This window comes from Sardina pilchardus, chromosome 7 (genome assembly GCF_963854185.1).
Source record: "Sardina pilchardus chromosome 7, fSarPil1.1, whole genome shotgun sequence".
In the NCBI taxonomy this organism is placed as follows: Eukaryota; Metazoa; Chordata; class Actinopteri; order Clupeiformes; family Clupeidae; genus Sardina; species Sardina pilchardus.
Genome location: NC_085000.1, coordinates 3175704 through 3199989, shown reverse-complemented (window position 1 = coordinate 3199989; position 24286 = coordinate 3175704). Strand labels below are relative to the sequence as shown.

Here is a 24286-nt window from a genome sequence, read left to right as displayed (position 1 = left end):
AGTCTTTTTCTGGGTGTTTCTTGTTTTTGTTTTTTTATTCTTTTTTCTTTCTGAAGATGATGAAACGTGCAGCTCGGTAAAGGGTGTCATATAATCGCTGTCCATAAACTACTGAGTACTAATCCTGCAATACTGGCATTTGCATAAGAGTAGGTCAACTATACGGGTGTCCAATTGGTTGTTTTTTTTTCTGTAAGGGTTAACAGGTCTCCACTTCATAAGAAAATGTTTATTGCTCTGTGTCCATGAGTGGGAAACGTTGTGTGAGAGCTAAAGTTGAGTGTTTTTTTTAGTTGAGCGTTTCGCTGGCCTGTGTTTCTGCGATGTGCCTGTGCACGTGTGAACTATGGGCGCCTTCCAGGACCCAGAGGAGGAGAGGCCGTAATGGCTGCCGTCATGGCTCTCTGTAGAGCGCGGAGGGAGTCAGAGCCCGGGGTACCCCAGGAGCTGACCTGCAATACCCCCCCAAAAAGACCAACCTGGAGCCAATCACCAGGCAGATTCTGACACACACACACACAACTGTATCCCCATGAAAACTGACCTCATATTACAACAGAAGACATGTGCGGGAGTGAGATCACAGGGGCAGCATTCAGACAGAGAGTGTGTTTAAAGCGTACAGTAGGACCATTCAGCTACTCGTCTACTGCATGGCAGTGGTTGGCTACTGTGGTATACAGTACACACAGCAGAAACTGCAGCATATCCATATCTCATTGAACAGTAGATACATGGAGATATTTGATGGTTATTATGATTAAAAAAACCAGACAATTTGTTCAGAATGAACATATTTTGCAGAATAGAGGGGAACAGGTTACAACGTGACAAACCCTCTGCTGTCATTGGCCCTCATACGGGACAAGAGCAAACGGGCCAATTATAACTGAAGAAGCCTCACCAGCCTGATAAAACATTAAGAGGAGTAAAATGGCTTCCTTAACCCATCGCCCAATTCACGGCATTACATTGTGTGTGTCTTGCTTAAAAGGAAAGAGGTCTCCTCCTTGGTCTTGTGGTTGTATTGCAGAACAGCCCATTTTGGATAGAGAGGAGAAAAAAACGTGTGAGAGAGAGAAAAACGAAGAGTAAAAAAAGGAAACAGCTAAATTACTTTTTCGTTTCACAGTCATGGTTGTGTTCTCGAGAGACACGCGGGCTCATTTCGTAGCGGGGGAACACTGCTCGGTGGAGGGACCGCCTGCCCGCCCGCCCGCCCGCACGCGTGCACGCACACACACGCCAATCTGACTATTCCTGCTAAGGGTGTCCTCGGCAACAGGCTCCTCCCCTGTGACCTGCCCCACTTCCCCCTCCTCATTTTGGCACCCTGAGTAGAAGAAAAAAGAACACCAGAGGGAGACTAGCAGCTCCCTAAGCTACGATGAGACTAGTGTGTGTGTGTGTGTGTGTGTGTGTGTGTGTGTGTGTGTGTGTGTGAGTGTGAGTGTGAGTATGAGTGTGAGTGTGAGTGTGTGTGTGTGTGTGTGCGTGTGCGTGTGCGTGTGCGTGTGCGTGTGTGAGTGTGAGTGTGAGTGTGTGCGCGTGGGTTTCTCCTGGTCTGTCTGTCTGTCTGTCTGTGTACTGGGTAAGCTCAAGCCTCTGCTGTCATACACACGTTGAGATGCAGACAGGGAGAGTGTACTCTGTGGCCTGAGACAGTCCTCGGACAACTGAATCTTCATCAGTGTTCATCTACTTTGAAATGAAACATAAAACAATTCTCAAACGAAAGGTCATGTGTGAGTACTTGTCGGGTGCTTTGACATTTTAGTTTAGTAATTTTTTCTCTTTTTTTCCTCGTTTTTGTCATTTTCTTGTTTTAGGGTTCTCCTCTGCCCTCCCTTAAGAAGCCCTCCCTCGTCGAAAAAAGTTCTGCGACACGTGAGACCAACGTCCGGCGCTTTACAGAACACCACGTCTTGAACAAGTCTACCAGCTACCGATTCTACAAAAATAAGCATGCTTCGGGGGTGCACTTTGACCACCCAGGTTTCTATGTACCATGCAAGCATAATAAGACCTTCTCAAGGTGCCATAGCAGTGCGATAGCTGACGTCCTAAACCTCTACTGGAGTGATGAATGCAAGGCAAGAGTAATGGAAGGATGATGAGATCTGTCTGTCGTGGGTAGTTTTTTTTTTTTTTAAGCTGGTGGCACAGATAGGACATCACGTCCTAAAGCACTGGCAAACTATTGGCCTTTCAGAGTGTTGGCATAGACCCTGGAGCCAGTGAAAACAAGGGAAGCATAAAAACACACAAAAGGGGTTTTTGTCGTTGTCAATGAGAGAGTGGGCTGAGGATTGTGGGAGGTTGTGGGAGGAAGGTTTGTGACCTCTATTTATGACCATCTACCACCTGTGTGTACAGTATATATGTGTGTGTGTGTGTGTGTGTGTGTGTGTGCGTGCGGGCGTGTACATGTTTGTGTGTATGTGTGTGTGTGTGTGTGTGTGTGTGTGTGTGTGTGTGTGTGTGTGCGCGTGTGCGTGCAAGTGTTTGTGTGTGTGTGCGTGTGCATGCACATGTTTGTGTGTGTGTGTGTGTGTGTGTGTGTGTGTTTGTGTGTGTGCTTGTGTGTGTGTGTGTGTGTGTGTGTGTGTGTGTGTGTGTGTGTGTAGGTTGATTAGGCACTTCCCACATTATCCCTCCAAACCAACAGTGTACATACAGTAGAAATAAACAGAATGCAAAAAGTAAACAGAGTTCCTTACATCTGGATGCTAAAAAAATAAATGAATACACAAGTCAAGAAAGAAGATATCGCATAATGACAAAACTGACACACAACCAATACAAAGAGCATTGAGAACACAGGATAGTCTTTGCCATACATTCCACACAAATACAACTCAAATGGGATGCCATCACTGCAGGCATGACCCTGGACATTCTCACGAACAGCATCTTTTGCATTCAGAGAAAGCCACAGTGCTTCCCCATTAAAAGCTGTTGCAACACTATGTGAAACCCGCAGGAGTGGCATATTGCCAAACAACTGACAAACAAACATGTGTCTGGCTGAAAAATAATAATAGTAATAGTAGCTGGCTTCTCTGTGATGCCACATGTATACTCTTTAGCACCTAGGTACAGTATGTTCAGACCTCTTTTCAATGTTTCTACAAGTTTGTGCCAGACTACTGCTATTGTTCCTAGTGTTGCGCTTTACTGTTGCTGTTTGTGTGGAGGACAGAGAACACCATTTAAATGGCTTCCTTCATCGTCCAATAAACGTCTGGCATACAGTAAACAACTGTCAGTGACAGTGTTTTTCCTGATGCCATAACACGTAGCCTGCTGATATGTGCGTAGAGTCCCAATAGCTTATTTTGCCAAGAAGGCCTGGAGATTTCTGGTCACAAGGTAGCCATTTTACCATGGGAGCCAATCATTCCCTTCCCTTACAGGTGATGTCACAGATGTGGTTTTGTCTGGGCTCTGTGCCTTACAGTGAGTGCTAGCCAATAGCAAAGCAGATTGGATGCTGCCAAAGGTGTTACAAAAGGGACAAGTGAGAGACTTGAACTTTGCTTTAGAGAAAAATGATCTCGCTGTGAAGTGAAACTCTTTCTGTAGACATTCGAATTGTGATGTGTTGACTTTTATGCAAATTGTATTTTGTTGTTTGATTATCAGTTAAGCAAAGATTAACTTAATTATGTTGTTAAGCAATATAGCATTCACATTACTTGGCACCATTGGCAAAAGATTCTTGGTAGCCCCAAAACAATATGGATATAAACCAAAAAATGTAAACAGAACCTTTAACCTTAAGATCATTTTGCTGATTTTCTCCTAACTCTAAATACAGTATTTTTAATCATTATTTTTTTTTCGCAATAAGGTCATGCTTTAGCAAAATGTTCTTCACAAGAACATTCAAAATAAAATAAAATACTCTTATAGTGAAATAGTCTGAATCATTTTACAGAGCATAGCCACTAATGCTTTAAGTCCATTTTTGTACCTTTGTTCACGTCTTCATGCACATTTCTCAGTTTATCCCAGATATTTACACTATGTACAAACAATACAACCATACTTCTTAGGCATTCAAAGAAAACTATACAAATATTCAGTTTATGTTGCTTACGGTACCTGTTTTTGTCCCCATTTTAATGAATAAAATAATATATTTCTAAAATACAATCCCATTCGGATAAATGTTTTTTTTTTCTTTGCAAACCTGCAGCCTTCCATTATGTACACAAACCACTCAATTGTCAAAAATATGGATTTGTCTAACGACTATTGAGGGACAAGCTCAGGGACCCCTCAGAGAATCTCTAAGACATCAAGGCAATGTGTGTGTGATCTTTCACTTCACAAAATACCTCGACGGCCCGTGAAGTTCAAACCATTTCACATGAATTAAACCAATAAATAACATACAATGGTGCAATTGGTTTACTGTCAGGAGATGAAACCAGGACATAGAGACCAACTGAAATAACACGTGGTTCATTATGTCAACACCTTAAGAACCTTAATCACCAAACTCTATGAACTGTGGGGGAGGTGTGTTGGGCCTACCGACTCCATGCCAAATGAGAGTCCCAATGACAGAAAAACACCCAGTTAAAAGAAAGGACTAAAGACAACGAAGAGCACGTTTCAAGCATGCCACAGACAGAACAGAGCTGAGAGCATGCAGCCTCCTCCGGCCTCGCGGGCTTCTGTCTCCCGTCGCTCATGATGAGCTTCCATGCGTGCACACACACACGCACACGCACACGCACACGCACACGCACACGCACACGCACACACACAGACAGACACGCACGCACGCACAAAATCACACACACACACACACACACACACACACACACACACACACACACACACACACACACACACACACACACACACACACACACACACACACACACACACACACGTTGCAGACTAGCACTGATATTGACTTTTAATTAAGACGGTCGTGGTGTTGATTCAAGCAACGGAACAAAGGAAAAAGCAAGACAAATGAAAATGTGCATACCCCTGCCCAAGCTATTATAAAGATTTAATACTTCATATTAAGTCAGTTAATACAAACACTTTAGTCCAATTTGATTCCCCTCCAATTCTTGTCAAAGATAGCAAAATCAAATTTGCATTTACTTTGCCCACACCTCTCCTACGTTCATGGGGGGTTTTGACCCCTGGCTAGATATCTATTTCATGGAGATGATGTCAGATTGGTGCATTGTTTGTTTCTTTCGGTGTACAAGTGGTTTATGAATTACCAACAATTTTTGGTTCTTTTTTTGTTTTGCCTCCGACAGGATCAGTAAGTCACATAAAAACATGACACACACACATAGAGCCTGGTTTCTCTCCGTTCCCTAGATGACTCCGTAGCTTGTCTTGGCTCGTTGACTTCTTCTCTTTGTCCACTTGGTGTGATCCTCATGATGTAAAGGGTCCTTTCTAGTATCCTTATTTTTTCCCGCTATTCATGCTTCCAAAAACGAAAACAATTTAAAAACAAATGAGAAATCAATCCATGAAAAAAGTGCAAAAAAATGCCATGAAGCGAATGTCCTTCCTCTTACAAGTCTCCCTTTTACAGAGTTTTTTTTGTTGAAGTCATAAAAGTGGCCTTTTTCCCTCATAAAGAAAGACAGAGGAGATATGAAAAATGCTGTTTTACATGTACTCGCAGAAGTAGAATCAATAGTACCGTAGTAGTAATAGTTACAGTGTTCTCAATGAATTTTCATCTCTTTTTTCATTTTCTCTCTTTTTTTTTCTTCTGTTGTAAAACGTCTCTGGCTCGAACGGAAAAACGGAAAGACGAGGAGATCTGGAGAATGATGTCACATGGTGAGGGGGCTGTCCTGCATGCTCTCATGTTCCCTGCTTCTTCTCAATTCTTTCACTCTGTAGAGGATGAGAGAGAGAGAGAGAGAGAGAGAGAGAGAACAACACACACACAGAGTGGGCTTGAGAAACACGAGTCAAAACGGCCAATCTTCAACACACATCAACACACTGCACTTCAACCCCCCCGCATCCCCTCATGGCTCCCTTCCCTGTCAATCCAATTCCTCAATCCCAAATACTCAACGAGTAAGACAAAGTACACATTCAGTTACAGAGATAAATCAACCAAAGTTTCAAAGCATTTTTTTTTCTTTTGTAGGGGCATCATCTCCTACCATGACAAGGCTGGATATAAGCGATATTATATATCATTTGAACTATCTAATCATCTTTCATATCTGATTCCAAACTCTAAATGCATTATCAAAACAACATAATGTGTGAATGTTATGACTGAATCGTTGTTAATGAAAATGATATTGGCCTGATCCTCCGTGTCGGCCAGGGATGCAGTACTTTTTCTGCAAAGGAGAGAATAGGTCTACCAGCCCATCAGCTTCTGTTGAAATGGCCTTCTTTTCCAGAAGCATCTACCACTGAAGTTTATATGGAAATGGAGACTTTCATTTCACTTATGAACTGACAGAATGATGTTTTGTGAATTGGCCTATATAAGTTTAATTCTCTTTTTTTTTTCAACGTGCCATTTCTCTCGGTTCCCCTGAGTCTTCAGAATCTAGTCTAGTGGGAAATATACAGGTACTTTTTATCTTCTCTCCTCTTTTAATCTTACAAGGAAGTTTTGAAGAGTCAATAAGATAGGATGACAAGAAATCGCATCATCCGGTGCGTCAGACAAAACTAATTCTTTACAGATTCCAGAGAGGATGAAGTCTTTACCATTTTCACAGGAAATGTGCAATAATGTGCTACAGTGGTTTTAAACATGAGGTAATCCATGACCTTCCGTCATCTGTATTTTATTCTGTCTCGTAGAATAAAACATAATTTCTTCATTTCAAAGACTTTGCAGGGGTATTCCAGATGAGCCCCCCTAAACACATTCCCACAACACTCATCACAGCCACACCAGCGACACAGTCGCCCTCGGAGACCACATCCATCCAACACAGGAAGTGACATCATTCTGAGCATGCCTACAGGTCAAGAAAGCAAGGCCCATTTGTGGTCACCAGGCATGCAAACATGGCTACGTCGTCATGGCTACCTCTTAGTTCTCTAACATCTTCATGATGGCACAACAAACAGAAAAAGAAGTAAAAAAAAGAGATAAAAAAGCAGGAGGAAAAAAAAACTCAAAAATGAAAAAAGATGACAAACAAAAGTCATTTCCATAAACAGAGAGAGATAGAGATAGATAGAGAGAGAGAGACAGAGAAAGAGGGGTTTGTTTAGTGTTGTGGTGTACATTTTCATTCATGAGCAGTGGTTAGTCAAAGAGAGGTCGAAGGTCGAGCTACGATACATCTGCTCTTCAACTGAGAGCCACAGTTCACCTGTGCTTTCCAGGGGGGCAGCTGACATGCAAGCAGGCAACAGGCAACAGTGATGGAGGAGAAAGGAACAGAGAGAGAGAGAGAGAGAAGGGATGAAAGAAAGAGAGAAGGAGGAGAGAGAGATGAACAAAGTGTGAAGGGGGACTCTCAAGGTAACCATACAGTTTTAGAAAGACTGAGCGAGAGAGAGAGAGAGAGAAAGAGAGAGAAAGAGAGAATAAGAAATAGAACGAGGAAGGGGGAGGGGAAAGGAGAGAAAAGAGAAAGAGAGAGAGAGAGAGAGAGAGAGAGAGAGAAAAGCACAAACTTGTGTTGCTCAGGCTGCACTCACCCGCTTGAACAGTCTATGGTCCATCAAAGGGCTTTGCATTAACAGCAAAACAACAACCAGAGAGCTATTAGCACACAGTAGGGACCGTGAGGGGGGTGGGGTGGGGTGATACAGTGGGGGAGAAGGAGGAGGAGGAGGAGGAGGAGGAGGAGGAGGAGGAGGAGGAGGAAGAGGAGGAGGAGGAAGGGGGGCGTCCTGCAAAGATGTGTACAAATTCCCTGACCCCCCCAAACGTCCCCAAATAACAACTCCTAAAGCACACTAACCCTTGATCCCACTTAAGCGGACTCCAGACGAGTTCATAAGGTCAGTGGTCTGTCCAGAGGAGAGGGTTGGTAAATGGGAGCATCTCAGATCTGAGTGCTCATCTCTGGACTCCTTAATGCTCTGCACTACTGCGCTGGGCCTCTCTTAACTGCCGCGGTCAGATTAGTGTTGCGGGGCTGCCCGGCTTTCTGCAGTGGTGCGCTCTTCAGATAACTCACATGCACCTTACACGCCCTGACTTATTGAGGCCACTGGGGGGATAAATGCCTGCTACTGTTCAGTGTGTGTGTGTGTGTGTGTGTATGAGTATGTAAGTGTGTCACTGTCTTTAGTGTGTGTGCGCCTGTGTGTGCTTCAGTGCATATGGGAGTGTAACGTATGAGTATACATGCATGTTAGTGTAATTAAGTACACACATGCCCTATGGATTCATCTATGTCTCTATGTGTCACTAGATATAGAGGGGAGAGAGCCAGTGCTGGTGCAGGTACTGTGTAGTCCAGCAGAGGGCGCTGTGGTTGTGGTGGTTACCTGTGGCGACAGCGGCGCAGGAACCTCATGATCTTGCGGGCCGCCTGGTCCTGCCTCTTGGTGAGCAGGCTGCTTCTGGAAGACACAGGAGCGAGAGCATTACCGTCATGGCGCGCGTCCGCAGCAGACTTCTCATCTACGGGAACCCAACGCTGCCCGTAATGCCCAACAATGCAGCGAAAAACACTTAGCACGCCAGGAGTTGGCAGGAGCCTCCACCAAATGCAATGTATCACATAGCCAGTGCGGACATTACTGTAAGTCAAACAGTGATATCATCGCAATCGCTCAGACTCAGAGGACAGCTCTCCTCCCCAGCTGAGCCACAGCGCCAGATGCACATTTACATCCACATTTATTCGTTTAGCAGACACTTTTTCCAAAACCACTTACATATGTCAATTCTATTACAAGGGTATTGTTACACTGTCCCCGGAGCAATTTGGGGTTAAGTGCCTTTCTCAAGGACACAAGGGTGGAAGCCCTGGAATTGAACCCACAACTTTTCTGGCTACTAGCATGCCAGCCCAGCTCCTTAATCACTACACCACGACCACCTCAAATAGACTACAATGTCTACAATAAGACTGGGCTACGGTGTGCACTCTGGACTCTGTGCCTTAGTTCTTTCATGTCTGATGACCACATGGGAACACAGTATAAAGTATGGGCCACTGTTTACGGTCATTAAAGTCACTGCAATGATATTTAATGGTCAGATTATGCAGCTTGTGCTGCATACTGGCAAGCAGGCCTGGCCCCCCTTAGGGGAGAAGTTAATGCATCACTGAAGTTGAGCTACAGTATTGTAGGCACTTTTTTTAATGGCCAGTTTAAGGACCCGTAATTCCCCAACTATTAGCCATGGCTTATACATTGATTTTGCAACATTTCCTCGACTATGAGGTGAATACATGGAGGCAGGTAACATATGGTATTAATATGGCTTTGCTTCTTTTTTTGTCCTGTGGGTTATACACAATGCGACTAATGTAATACACAGGAAATTATTGTACAGCAAAACATAGCGTACCAGTACCAATAAATCAATAAACCAATACTATATTAACCCACTAAATCATACAGTAGTGTAGTACACTATAATTCTATAATGTCACACTGTCCTTTCCTTTCTGTTGCGTAGTACATTAGTGTAGTACACTATAACGTTATAATGTCATGGTGCCTTGTGCTGTGTGTTAATGTATTTTGGCAAGTCAATTTTGAAGTGCTACAACAAAATTCCTTGACATTGCCTCCAAAATGATAACAATTCCCTCACTTTCCACATCTGGAATAGACTTTCCAGAATTCCATGATTTTCCAGAAGTTCCCCTTGGGAACCCTGCCCTGTAATGTCCTGGTGTCCGGCGGTGCGTGGTGTTGGTGCGTGGTGCGTGGCCGTACCTGAGCTTGTGCTGCACCAGGGCGGCGGAGGCGGTGCGGCGGTGGGGCCGCAGGCGGCCCAGCTCCTTGTAGCTGCGGTAGTATTGCTGGATCAGCATGGCTGCCCGTCTGCTCTGCTGGAACTTCTTCTGCTCGTGGTAGCTGCGGAACTTACTCTGGATTAGGATGGCGGCCTGCGTCATCTTCTTATAAAGTGCATACTGGACAGAGGGAGGGAGGGAGGGAGGGAGAGAAGAACAGGAGTTAATGGAAAGAGAAAGAAAAAGAGAGAAAGAAAGTGTGGGGGGGGGGATAATAATAAAATCTATTATCACCACAGGACTGTCAAATATAGTCTTGTTAACTTTAGGAGTGATTGATGTGGACAGGCAATAGGAGGAGAAGTTACCTTCAAGGCTATCCATGTTAGCTTGTAAAGGAAAAAGATGAGATGTGAGACAGAGAGTCAGTCACTGAAAAAGACGACTTTTTGAAACACACGGCAGGAGCCAACCCTCTAAGGAGGCCCTTTAAGCGCTCTAAGCCTTTTCTCTAAGCAGGAATATGGAGGCTCAATGAAACTTTTATGACTTGAATTCTTCAACAGCTGAGTTCATGAGGTTAGTGATCAGTGGAGCTACTGTACGACGGGCAAGCTTAAGAGAGTGGATAATGTTCCACCTGTTGAATTGAGTATGAGTGAGACTTCTAGGAGCCGTCTCTTACGGTCAATACCCGTAAACTGTAGAATCTAATCTTACAAGTGGACATGGGCAATTACCGGAGTGAGGTATGAGGGGTCGGTGAAGGTCAGGAGATGGGGAGTTGGACATACCTGTTTATACTTCCTGTAACAGCGCTGGACGACGGCGGCGGCTACGTCCTGTTGCTCTCGCAGCGGCCGGCCCTGCAGGAGAGGAGCAGAGGGGTCAGAGGTCAGTGTCGGGGAGGAGCGGTTCGCTCGGCGGCCGGCCGTCTCGGTGGGTCCTCCCAGCCGGACGCCGTCAACACTCCAGCAGCCCACTCCCAGGAGCTGCTGAGAGAGAGTCCTCTGACCAGAGAGAGGATGAGGGAGAGAGAGAGTACATGAGAGAGAGAGAGGGGTGGAGGGAGAGAGAGAGGGAGGGAGAGAGGGAGTACATGAGAGAGGGAGAGAGAGAGGAGAGAGGGAGTACATGAGAGAGAGAGAAGGAGGGAGAGAAGGAGTATATGAGAGAGAGATGGGTGAGATGAAAGGGGTCAAACTGACAGATGGGAGGTACATTTAGAGTTACACACAAACAGTGGAGAGTTAGGAGTTAGGATATGATAGAGAGAGAGAGAATTACACAGACCTAGGGAAAGATAGTGACAAAGGAAGAGAACAACAGATAAGGAGAGAGAGGGAGGGAAAGAGAGAGAAAGGCAGGAAGAAAGAGAGAGGAAGAGAGAGGGGAGGAGAGCAAGAGAGGGAGAGAGAAAGGCTGAGAGAGAGGGAAAAAGAAAGAGGGAGAAAGAAAAAAGAGAGAGGGAGAAAGAGAGAGAGAGGGAGAGAGAGAGAGGGAGAGAGAGAGGTAGATAGAGAGGAGAGTGCCAGCATTCCCGCTCCGATTCACCTGGCAGAGCTGGAGAACAGATGCCTGGAAAGGACAGGGAACAGTTTGAGATGTGGAAAGTCATTACGCACAGCCGCAGGGGGGAGCGAGGGAGAGAGAGGGAGAGAGGGAGGGAGAGGGAGGAGGAGGAGGGAGCAGCAGCGTCCATCCGCACAGCCGGCAGCACTGAGGACTGAATGGTTGGGGTATGGGGAGGAGGAGAGGAGGAGAGGAGGAGAGGAGAGGAGTAGGGGAGGAGAGAGCAGTGCAGTCGTTCTCTTTAAGCCAGGCCATGCACTGCCCAAGCTACCAGCAACCTTTCCCATGCGGAAGCTACAGGGACTCGAAGGAACTCGAAGGAATGTGTGTGTGTGTGTGTGTGTGTGTGTTTGTGTGTGTGTGGGTGTGGGTGTGGGTGTGTGTGTGTGTGTGTGTGTGTGTGTGTGTGTGTGTGTGTGTGTGTGCGCATGTGTATGTGAATGTGTACTTGTGTGTGTGTGTTTGTGTTTGTTGTACGTGTATGTATACAGTATGTGTATGTATGTGTCTGTACATGAGTGTGTGTGACTGTGTGTGTACATTACTGCCCATCAATTTCACATAAAAAAAACTGCAAAAAAAACAAAAACAAAAAAAACAAACACACACTTGGAGAGGCTGTGCTGGTGACTCAAAACACCCCTGATCCTCAAACTCCACGTCTTCTCATTGACAGCTCTGTCAACCCAGCACCACCTCACACACACACACACACAACCAACCAACCAACCAACCAACCAACCAACCAACCCAGTCCACCGGACCCCTACGACACCAACACCAACACAACACAACACATCTACACTACAGCACAACGACTAAAAACACACACAAAACTCCCCGTGGGGCCCCCCCTGTAGCAATGTGTGTGTGTGTTTGAAACACAACGTTCTCAGCGAGGGGCTCCGGGCCCCCACGGCCCCCCCCACTACTGTGGCCCCTGTACCTGAGACCGCGCCTGTACCTTGCACTTGCGGAAGGCGGTCTGCACCAGCCGGGCGGCCTCGTACAGCTCCCTCTGCTCGGGGTCGGACAGCGTCAGCTGGGCCAGGTCCCGCTCCACCTTGCTGTTGGACGCGCTCAGGAACTCGCTCCACTCGGCCGGGGACGGCAGGCCGGGCTTGTCCAGCGGGCCCTCGCGCAGGGGCGACCCGCCGGGGCTCAGGCCGGGGTTGGACGAGGGAGTCAGGGGCTCGCTGTACAGGGACCTGCAGCGGAGGGGGGGGGGGGGGGGGGGGGGCGAAGATAAGGACGACGAAGGTTAAAAAAGGCACACACATCCAAGTAGCCTAAACTTAGTGTGTTGGACCAAATCAAGTCTGCACACCAGTAGCTCTTGAGCAAATATGATATTATGCAGCATTTTGTAACATTCGGATTTGCCATTTTTTGTCGTTATTGCTAAAAAATAAGCATTCACAAGTCTTTCAATGTCAGAGTTCTAACTGAGCAACTTTGTTCAAACAGCATTGAGGCCTTCTAATTGTCATGTTGCTTCATGTCCCTGTTGTGTGAAAACATATGCCCACATAAGTAGGACTTCAACCGAGGTTAGTTAAGGTGTAATTGAGGTTTCATTGCAGCTCACTTTCATTCTACATTTGTTATACAAGAAACAGAGACATCCGGACAGTTTATGGAGATCTGGACAGTCTCCCTGTATCCTTTTTTGCTGTTCTTGGGTCATATTTCCTTCGCACAGACCACATAGACCTTTGAAGTTTGCCTACAAATAGCACCCAAAAGCTGCCATCTTTGCCCATATAATAAGATCGAGGAACCAACTTTGCCCATATAAGGAGTTCAGGATCTCCTTATATGGGCGAAGATGGCAGGCTTGGGTCCTTTTGTAAGCGAACGTCAGAGGCTTATAGGGTGCCTTTCATATAGGGATTTATCAGTCCTTCCTTCCTCGATCCTCGTTCACCGGAAATCGGTCACAGTCGACGTCACGAGGACATCTCATTCATGTAATTGCAACCAGAGGAGGCAAGACCATAGACCGAGTTCATCGGGCTTCGTTCCTCCATCCTCCGCTCGTTCCTTCGTCGTTTCCTTCACAAATTCATTAGTAGGAGGGACTATGACCGGGGGAAGGATCGAGGAAGGAAGGAAGGACCGATAAATATCTTTATGAGAGGCACCCATAGTCAAACCCTTGGTGGCATCAAAAGATCTCTTTAGAGATCAGCTATTCTCCTTCTCTCATTTCTTCTGTAACGGCTTCAGTCATGGAACATCACTCCCTCCATCTCTCTTCCCATCATAAACCCCATGACGTGTCATAACTGCCTCAGCCCCCGGACTTGAGACGGCGGCGCCCCCGTATGGTGTGGGGGGGGGGAGAAGCTCACCGGAGATGGATGATGCTGGGGAGGTGTTCGGCGTCGCCCAGGTAACTGGCGAGCCAGCTCATGGTGTTGTTGACGCCGGCGCTGTCCAGGGGCGCGGGCTCCGCGGCGGCGAAGTTCTCCTGCTTGATGCGCTCGGGCGTCGCCTCGATGATGTGCTCGGCCAAGGTCATCATGTTCACCTGGGGGAGGGGTGGGGGTTGGGGAGAGAGATTTACATGCACTCTTATGCAGACAAGTGTCTTATGCATGGCAATGAGGGCCTGGACAAACGGCAATGCTAATCACAGACAGTTTGACTTTAATGCCTGAAGAACAGCACATAGTTAAAACATGTAACCTTTGATTAAAGGCACACACACACCCACACACACACACACACACACACACACACACACACACACACACACACACACACACACATAAACACACAGGTACACACAAACACACACACACAGATAGAAATGCAGTTTCTTGGTGTTTAGATTTCTGAAAATGAGATTTGAGAAGAAGGCCAGATTTGCACACACCGCTCGTTTGTCAAGCTGTGTGCTGTAAAGATCCCAGTGTTTACCAGAGTTGATCACACACCATACAAAGCATATTAACACAGGAGCACTGAGCAAATATGACACAGACACACACACACACACACACGTGTACACACACACACACACACACACACACACACACACACACACACACACATGTACACAGAGTTATAAGAGCTTTGTACACATACAAACCCATGTGTAGACATACACACGCACACACACACACACACACACGTTCAACTATGTACACAACCGTCATAGAAAGAAACATAATCCACACATACTCATACTCATGCACACACTTACATACACATAGCCACACACACACACACACACACACACACACACACAGACATATCCGAGTGCCAGGCGTGCGCCCCTCCCCTGATGCCGCTGCTCTATTTGCCGTGCGTGACAGAGACGAATGGATCGGCGAGTGGCTCTTGGCCGGCCGAGTGGATCAATCGCTAGAGTTTATTATGTGGTGATGGAGGTCCAGCCTGCCTGCCTGCCTGCCCGCTCGCCTGCCTCTAAGTCCACGTCAGGGTGAGAGAGAGAGAGAGAGAGAGAGAGAGAGAGAGAGAGAGAGAGAGAGAGAGAGGTGGGAAAGAGAGAGAGAGAAAGGTGGAAAACAGAAAGAGAGAGAGAGAGAAAGAAGAAGAAGAGAGAGAGATGGGAAAAAGAGAGAGAGAAAGAGAGGTGGGAAAGAGAGAGAGAGAGAGAAAGGTGGAAAACAGAAAGAGAGAGAGAGAGAAAGAAGAAGAAGAGAGAGAGGTGGGAAAAAGAGAGAGAGAAAGAGAGGTGGGAAAGAGAGAGAGATGGAAAGAGAGAGAGAGGGAGAGAGAGAGGCCTTTGCCTACTCACACATCAAACAGACATCCTGTCTTTACCCTGCGGGGCAGGCAGAGCGAGCGGGCGAGCGACCGGCGGCTGACCAACCGGCTGGCTGGCGAAGGAACAGGAGCGTCCGGCGCGTGCCAGCTACCTGACGAATGGGCACTCGATGGCCTTTTGATTTTCTACGCTTGAGTGTTTGTTTTGTAATCCGGACGCTATTTAGAGGCACTTACATCATGGAGAGTGTGAGTGTGTGAGTGTGTGTGGAAGTGGCCGGAGATCAAACGGCGGGGAGGAGAGAGGAGAGTGTGACGTAGAGCTCTCGTGTGTGTGTGTGTGTGTGTATCTGGGTGTGTGTGTGTGTGTGTGTGTGTGTTTGTGTGTGTGTGTGTGTGTGCTGGCAGTAAGTTTGCTTAGCGGTGGCATGAGCGCTGTTGAGGCAAAACAAATTCAGCACTAACTCACAGCAATATGCCTGTAGACCTACAAACAATACATCATTTAGATCCCCAATAATATATAATAATAGCAATAATAATAGAATATAATAGCATAATATACTGTATATATTCCTTTAGTGGGTGCTTGTGTTATGTGGAGGCACTTCAAAATAGGCCGATGTCTAGCCTGCAGTGTATTTAAACTTGGCTGTGATAACAGATTGCAAAGTGTGCATCAGGAAGATGTGTAACTATAGACAGTAGAACTGAGCGTGGAAGTGTGTGAGAGTGTGAATAAGTGAAAGAAAGAATGACAGTGTGACTGTCCATCCATGAGTGGGAATGAGTGTGTGTGTATGTGTGTGTGTGTGTGTGTGTGTGTGTGTGTGTGTGTGTGTGTGTGTGTGTGTGTGTGTGTGTGTGACTGTCGATCCATGAGTGGGAATGAGTGTGTGTGTGTGTGTGTGTGTGTGTGTGTGTGTGTGTGTGTGTGTGTGTGTGAGAGACTGTCCAGCCGTGAGTGGGTGTGTGATGGAATCAGGGAGTGATGAGTGAGGGCCAGGAGAGTCTTATTTTTATCCCAAATGTTGGCATGAAGGTATTGACCATGGCTCACATTGTGAGGACTGATTGGTGCAACATACCAGGGGAAGTAAAACCAAAAAAAGCTGATGAAAGATGTCTTTTTTAAGGCATTGGCGAGTTTACCCATTCGTTAAACCACATTCATGGTGTGTGTGTGTGTGTGTGTGTGTGTGTGTGTGTGTGTGTGTGTGTGTGTGTGTGAGTGTGTGTGTGTGTGTGTGTGTGTGTGTGTGTGTGTGTGTGTGTGTGTGTGTGTGTGTGTGTGTGTGTGTGTGATGGTCTAAGGCTGGTGCGTGTATTTAATGCTCTGAGGCTGGTGTGTGAGTGCATAATGGTGAAGCTGGTGTGTGTGTGTGCTCGTATGATGCTGGTGTGTGTGTGTTAGTGATGCGCGGGTGGGCTTTTTTTCAAACCCGCACCAACCCGACTTTTCAGGAGATCCAAACCGCCCCGCCCAATCCGCAAAAATATGTTCGAATTGTGACCCAAATCCGACCCGACCCGCGGAAAGGAAAAAAACGCACCTATAACGTCTTTCGTAGCCTAATTAGCCTAATTCTCCCACATGAGGACAACAGCGGGTTACAATGATCGGTCATTTTGACAATCTGCGCTCTTCCACACCATTCATAATCTGCAGCCTAGACATAGCCAGTGTTAAATCTCATCTTCATCATAACAAGTTTACATTCATATTTCCCCTTGCAACTTCATAGGCTAGCCTACTTTTGCGTGAAACACTGCCAAGCATTTTACAAGCACAGCTGTGTATTTGTGTATGACAGAAGCAAGGTGTTCTCGCATTGTGCACAACCTTCGATATCCCAGATCATTAGGCTCCATGTCCATAAAGTAGCGAATGCGCGATTTACTTTTTTTAGTCAGTCACGCATGGCGCAATTGGGTGCTGAATTTAGGAGAAATTATGTTTTGCGCTCGACCACACCTCCTGTGTAATGCAGGCGCATCGCCACATAATATGTCGGAAGTTAACAAATGAGAAATGTGCATTTTTACTTTTTTGACCCGACCCACCCGCAATATTTAGAAAAAACTACTAGGCCTACCCAAATCCGCCCGACCCGTGGGTAAACCCGCGGATATCCGAGGGTAATGGGCTGAACCGCGCATCACTAGTGTGTGTGCTCGTATGATGCTGATGTGTGTGTGTGTGTGTGTGTGTGTTTGTGTGTGTGTGTGTGTGTGTGTGTGTGTGTGTGTGTGTGTGCTGGTTTGAGGCTGGTGTTTGTGTATAATGATCTGAGACTGGTGTGTGTGTGTGGACTGGTATGAGCCTGGTGGTGTGAGGGTATGTGGCTGGTGGTATGTCGCCTGACACCAGTGTGTGTGTGTGTGTGTGTGTGTGTGTGTGTGTGTTTTTGTGTGTGTGTGTGTGTGTGTGTGTGTGTGTGTGTGTGTGTGTGTGTGTGCTGGTTTGAGGCTGGTGTTTGTGTATAATGATCTGAGACTGGTGTGTGTGTGTGGACTGGTATGAGCCTGGTGGTGTGAGGGTATGTGGCTGGTGGTATGTCGCCTGACACCAGTGTGTGTGTGTGTGTGTGTGTGTGTGTGTGTGTGTGTGTGTGTGTGTGTGTGTGTGGTCTGAGGCTGGTGTATGCGTGTAATGGTGAGGCTGATGCAGGTGTGCTGGTCTGAGGTTGGCGTGTGTGTGTGTGTGTGTGTGTGTGTGTGTGTGTGTGTGTGTGTGTGTATGTGTGTGTGTGTGTGTGTGTGTGTGTGTGTGTGTGTGTGTGTGTGTGTGTGTGTGTGTGTGTGTGTGTGTGTGTGTGCGCGCGTGTGTGTGTGTGTGTGTGTGTGTGTGTGTGTGTGTGCGCTGGTCATGGCGGTGTGTCTCCTCCTCACCTGCAGGTGGTCCATGTGTGTGAGGCAGTCCTGGTTCTCCAGGTCCTCCCTGTAGCTGAGCAGCTCCGTGTCCACCATCTCCCTCTCCGTCATCATCAGCATGCTGAGGGGCTCGCGCTGACGCAGCCTCCCCGCCAGCTTCTCCTTCCCCAGGCTCACGCCACCTCCTCCTCCTCCTCCACCTCCTCCGCCCTTCCTCCCAGGATACACCTCCCTCGAGCTCCACTTGGCTCCCGCTGCCCTGAACGGACCTCCACCGCCGCCACCGCCACCACCTCCGCCGGCCGCCCCGTCCTCGAGGCCCTTGTCTGGGCTGAGGGGCTGGGGCGAGAGGGTCTTGGGGCTGGAGGAGAGCTTGTGGAGCTGCTGCTGCTCCAGGCTGAGGGGGACGGAGGTGGCCTTGTCGGGTCTGGTGTGGGCCCCCGCCGCCTCGGGGTTGGGCTTGTGTTTCTTGGCCAGGGGCAGGTCCCGCTGGCACTCGCTGCTGTAGTAGTGGGAGGGCTCTGACCGCGGCCTCCTCAGGTCTGAGGGAGAGTGGACAGACATCAGAGTTGGAGGTTACTGTAATATTACGGTGGCTTACCAACATTCAGTGGGGTTCAGACCAAAGATTCATGACAAGAAGAGCTGCAACGTTCTAAAACTTTGCAACTGCAACCAGACATGGTGAACGCTATGCGACAGCTTGCAAAGATGTGCAATATTTAATTCACACCGCTCTAACTCCTTCTGCAATGGTTTCGTTTAGAGATGCTCCGATCAGCATTTTTGGGGCCGATCACCGATTACCGATCACCAAAATCATGATCGGCCGATTGCCGATCACTGCCGATCACAGAATGGCAGGGGAATGAGAGTCTTTTAACAATAGTCTAGCAGAGTTTGCATCATTTGTAGAAATTAAACTAACTATGAATTAATGTAAGTGGCATAGAAGACAGTAGGCCTATAGGCTAGTCAAGATGTTGAAGAACAACCATTTATCGATTTGTCTTTAGAAAATGAAATAACTTTGGCCATCTTTTCCAAATATGCAGCGAGACATAAAATGATATCATACAAGGAGGGGGTCAGGCAGACCAACACAAAGATCACCTAAATGGGATGGGACCAAATTACATCGCCTAGGCTACTTGAAAAGTAGTCTATAGCTTCTAAATACACTGACTACATTAAATGAAAAACGTGCTGCCACAAACCTATACTGCCACAAAGTGGAAAACTATGGCTTTTTCTCTGTTCCAAATCCCAAAAAAAGAAACAATGTAAGCTACTGTAAGCAATAAATTGCAAGCCTTTTTTCTCTTGGAATCCCCCATGACTGAAACATGCCGTTAAATGCCACCAGTTTGAGTCAATAAAGTGCACTGTTAAGCTAGCAGGGACATTGGACAGGCGTCTGCGCTTGGGAAGCTATTACTCTATTCTCCAGCTTGTCAATGTAGGCTAGACTGTTTGGTAACACGGGGAGATACACATTAGTATTTCATGCCTGCGGGGTCATATCGTGGATCAAGGCAGGTTAGGGCCGACTTACATTGCACGATATTGCCATGTTTTCACAGTCGGCGAATAAATATCCAAAGTCGGGACAGAAATCATGGCGCGGCGCGCTCCCGTAAACTCGTTTAATGTAAGGTGTCAATTAGCGGTTGTAAGCCAGTCGGAGTCTTTTTCTAGTTTTGCAGTTACGACAATATCAAACATGTCTGATATTATCGCATGTCTGCATAGTCTGTGACTAGTTTGTGACTTAAAACTCTATGACTTGTCTTTAGATGCGAGAGTCTGACTGTCTTTCAAAAATCTTTTAGGCTACAAATATTTGCAACATCGTAACTACTGTCCTCCACAACGAATAGAGGTTGTTCGTGGAGGCAAATTAATTCTGAACGTGATGTCTTTCCATCAGAATTATCCCTATCGTTAGTAGGCCTACAGTCGGCTGATTGAAGGGTGGGGAAGTTGGCTTGTTTAGTTTCTCATACCCGACATATTCAGTTGTCCGTCAGTGGTGTTAAAACGTCGTTGGTGGCTTCCACCTCGAGGGATTTCAGCACGACATACATTGCAAATGGTTAATTTTACACTGAACCTTTAGCCTACTCATGTTTGCCACTGCAAGCTCCTATCTACTCTAGGCTACTGTTGTGTGCCTGTGCGACGCGCCTGGAGGTGGAAAAAAGTCACGCAAGTAGCCTATTAGGTCACATGATCGGCTTTTTTGATCGGCGCTTTTGGGCTTCACCGATCAAGCCATTTTTAGCCAATATCGGCCGATCATGATCGGCGGCCGATCGATCGGAGCATCACTAGTTTCGTTTGGTGTGAATTGGGCCTTATGTGCTCTCATTTAACCCTTAAAAGGTGTGTGAGCAAAGATCCTTTAGAACCCTTTCTCAACCATCTCTGGTGAGTTTTTGAACATTCTAACAGTAACAAAAGATTCCATTCCACAACATGTTGAATTCAAGGAACCCAGATATTCTTTAGAACGTTCATTTTCCAACATTCCCAAGAGTTATGAAGACCACTTTTTTATCTGACCTAACCTATAAAACACCAAGCCCTGTGAAATCTGAACACTAAACCTAGGGCTCCTTTGACTACCATGCTGCCGAAACCATGCAATGGGAACAGGCAGTGTTAGCAATATTTATTGACATGTGGCACAGTGAAAAGTAGCAGAAATCAATTGAGAGAGTTGCAGCATTTAATTTAACATCTATAGAAACATGACAGAGGTCAATTTTAAATGCGAGTTCGTTCGATTTTAAGGTGTTTCATGGAAACAGTATCACTTTAAATGAACTGATTTGTCTGTGCACTGACCACTGGTGTTTGTGTATACCAGTGTTGCGTGGCATTACATTTTCATATTATGTGGTGTGTGACAACAGTGAACTGCAGTCTCCCTACACCAGCCTGACTTAATATGCCTCTGTGGCTCAATCCACATGACCCACTACACATTAGATGTGTGATGGAAGTGCAGATTATGTCTTTATTGCGTCCGTCAGTCCAAGACCAATTCTGGACAACCGCACAACGTGCAAACTAGGTCCGCTATTTGGACGTCTAACCATGATCCTATTTGGACGTCAATAGGACTAGGTAACCTTTTTTGAACGTTACACAGAGGTTCTATGGATGTCAATACTGGACGTCGGAAAAAAAGATGTCGTCTGGCGTTACAGTCTGCCCCTGCATTTGGACGTCCAAAATACGTCTCTGTTTGCAAAGTGGGGAACGTGTTTTTCGGTTTCGAACGCAAAGCGCTTCAAGACCAGCTCTCACCGGAGGTCACGCTGCTGGCCGTGCTGGTGGTGGTGGTGCCCGAGCCGCTCCTCTGGCCGCTGGGGGCCATCACCGCGTCCGCCGCCCAGTTGACCATCCAGCCGCCGCCGTCGGAGGTGGGGGCGTCGTGGCCGGAGCCGGGGCCCGGTCCGGGGGAGAAGCCCAGGCGGGAGCTGGGCGGCGGGGGCGGGGGCGGCGGAGGGGGCAGGGACGAGGGCGTCTGCTGCTCCTCCCGCTGCAGCTGCTCCAGGCACTCGGCCAGCTTGGTGTGGCCGCGAGAGCGGGCGATGGACAGCGGCAGGCGGCCCAGGGAGTCGGGGATGGCCAGCGCCCGGCGGTCCCACTTGTAGAGGACCACGGCGGCCTCCAGGTGACCCAGCGCACACGCCCACATCTGCACAAGGACCAGGAGATGGGGGGTAGAGAGAGAGAGAGGGAGAGAGAAAGAGAGAGGGAGGGAGAGAGAGAGAGAGGGGGATAGAGAGAGGGAGGGAGAGAGAGAGAGAGAGAGAGAGAGAGAGAGAGAAATAATAACACAGAGGTCACACATACGTAAAAGTCCATAGGTGCTAGAAAAAATAACATAGAAACAATGAAAAATTGCTAAATCAACACACCAAGTAGCTCCCGGGAACTGGCAAATAAAATTATTTCACATAAGAAATTTGGTGTATGTATCATCTATCAGATTTGAATGTTGCATACAGAGAAAAAAACATTGATGAATCAGTTCATGCAGTGAGTTAAGATGAGTGAGTGTGGGGGGGCCAAGGAGATCTCCACAGCTGTAATTCAGCCATAGGCACAGAGAGGAAACATTATGTATTGGTCTGCACCTGAGTCTGACTACACTGCTGGATCTGCAGCTGTAGGGTGGTGGTGAATTCAAATTTGGCAAATAGAGGCAAGTGGTGGGGGCAAACTCTTTGTCGTTGAACTTTTATATCTTAACATTTTTGTGTAAACATTCTAAACCGCTCAATTTAAACAGCAACGCTATGTCATCGCCATCCATGTTTGCATAAAGAACACGACATCCTCAGAGCGTGAGTGTGTATTCACAAAAAAAAACACTGCCGGTGAACTCAAAGCAAACGGAACACTGTTTGAAATGGGTTCGCGAACATCTCTCTTTGTTCGCTATTCTGATACAACACTGAACAAACCTCTGATATACAGTACAGTACCTGCTCCGGCTGCTCCCATAGAGTTCACTGCTACTGTCTATTTCAGTGCTGTGTGTGCGGAGTGAAAGAGAAGCGTTTAAGGCTGAGTTTCTCACCAGAGGGGTGCAGGAGAAGTGATCTACGTTGAGAGGGTCAACCTCCAGCTCCAGATCAATACTGTCGGCATGCTTCGTGCTGGAGAGGGCAAAGACAACAGCAGAACATTTATACAAATGAACATATACAAAGTACTTATGCATCATCACTAATGTGGAAGCATCAATATTTCAGACATTGGCTAATGATATACTTGTACACCGTATACATAATGTATACAGTGTACAGACCACAGTGTGTTTTTATGGATTATTTTACTACACAGAGAAAGAAGGACTTCATACCTGTCTATAATGTGATGTGGCTACCAGAACGTGCACTCATTTGTTTCCAGTGGAGTGTTAACTGTGTTGTACAGTAACTGCATCTTCTGTTATGCTTTGCTCCTTACATGCTCACTCCAACACTGAGGATATGGTTTGCCCAAGACTAATAATTTTAACACATAATATAAATCCTTTTACATCATAACGTGCCGATTCACTGATTAACTAAGATGATTAGTGTGTAGACACTAATTAGCTTTTCCTTGCCCCTGTTGCTCCTGGGTGTCCCTTGGTGCTCCCCAACCCCTCTTTTTTTATACAGTAGTATCTATTTTTTCTTTTTCTTTTTAATTCATTTCTGTAGTTGAATGGACACTTGAGCACAAGGAATTTCATTACTTATAAATGTACTTTTTATGAGTACATGACAATAAACTTTGAACTTTGAACTTTTAATAACAATAACAAAAGCGGCAGGTTCAAACACACCTGGCTCCACCGGAAACAAATAGATGCCTGAACAGCTTTGCGTGCATACTGTATGGCCCAATGGGCTCCATGTTGTGTTCCCCAACTCACCGCCACTTGATGAGGGTCTGGATGAGGGTGGCGTAGCCCTGTCCGGCGGCCAGGTGCAGCAGGGTCATCCCGCGGAAGGTCTTGGAGTGGATCAGGTGCTTGGACTTGGCCCAGCAGGCGCGGTTCATCATCTTCTCACACACCACCACCACGCGGCTCTCGAAGGAGCTGCCCGCCTGGCCCTGCACCGAGACACACTAACACACACACACAGAAACGCACAAAAGCACACACACACACACACACACACACAGATACATGGACAACACACACACACACACACACACAAACGCCGGAGTTACTAACAGGGGATGAGTGAAGTGGAAGTCCTATAACAGGTACTCAACTCTCCTTTACACAAATGGCATTTGATCACATGACATGATCACATGACCTACTCCAGTCAGATAGATGATGTTTCACATTGCAGGGCCTGTCATAACTATTACCAGTAATGGTAACATGACACTAGGCTGTCACTGCATGGGAATGACTACAGACAGAAGATGACATGCGTCTTGGCATGATTTTCATACGGATGTCATTCATATGAAACACGCCTCCGGTTGAGCATGGAGTGCAGTCAGGATGAATGAATCTCCTTGATTGCTGTCCTCTCCACACACACTAGTGCTGTGTCCTGTGCAGCAGTGGACAAACCTACCTGAGACTGCCCGCTGTTTCCTCCGTTGCCTCCGCCAGCGCCTCCTCCTCCTGATCCTCCTCCTCCTCCTCCTCCTGCTCCACCTCC

General features: G+C 47.0%; 1 protein-coding gene across 1 annotated transcript in view; it reads right to left on the bottom strand.

The window, feature by feature from the left end:
- Window positions 1–4836: 4836 nt before the first annotated feature.
- camta1a (calmodulin binding transcription activator 1a) overlaps window positions 4837–24286 on the bottom strand; it is a 430378-nt gene continuing 410928 nt past the window's right edge. The window contains exons 15-26 of the mRNA XM_062540165.1: window positions 24200–24273; window positions 23536–23732; window positions 22690–22768; window positions 21408–21801; window positions 18111–18634; window positions 13835–14013; window positions 12445–12688; window positions 10703–10774; window positions 9889–10088; window positions 8482–8556; window positions 7684–7714; window positions 4837–5892 (exon numbers count right to left, since the gene is read on the bottom strand). Of these exons, the coding sequence (XP_062396149.1) occupies window positions 5860–5892; window positions 7684–7714; window positions 8482–8556; window positions 9889–10088; window positions 10703–10774; window positions 12445–12688; window positions 13835–14013; window positions 18111–18634; window positions 21408–21801; window positions 22690–22768; window positions 23536–23732; window positions 24200–24273 (2102 nt within the window). The 3' untranslated portion in view covers window positions 4837–5859. The remainder of the gene's footprint in view (window positions 5893–7683; window positions 7715–8481; window positions 8557–9888; window positions 10089–10702; window positions 10775–12444; window positions 12689–13834; window positions 14014–18110; window positions 18635–21407; window positions 21802–22689; window positions 22769–23535; window positions 23733–24199; window positions 24274–24286) is intronic.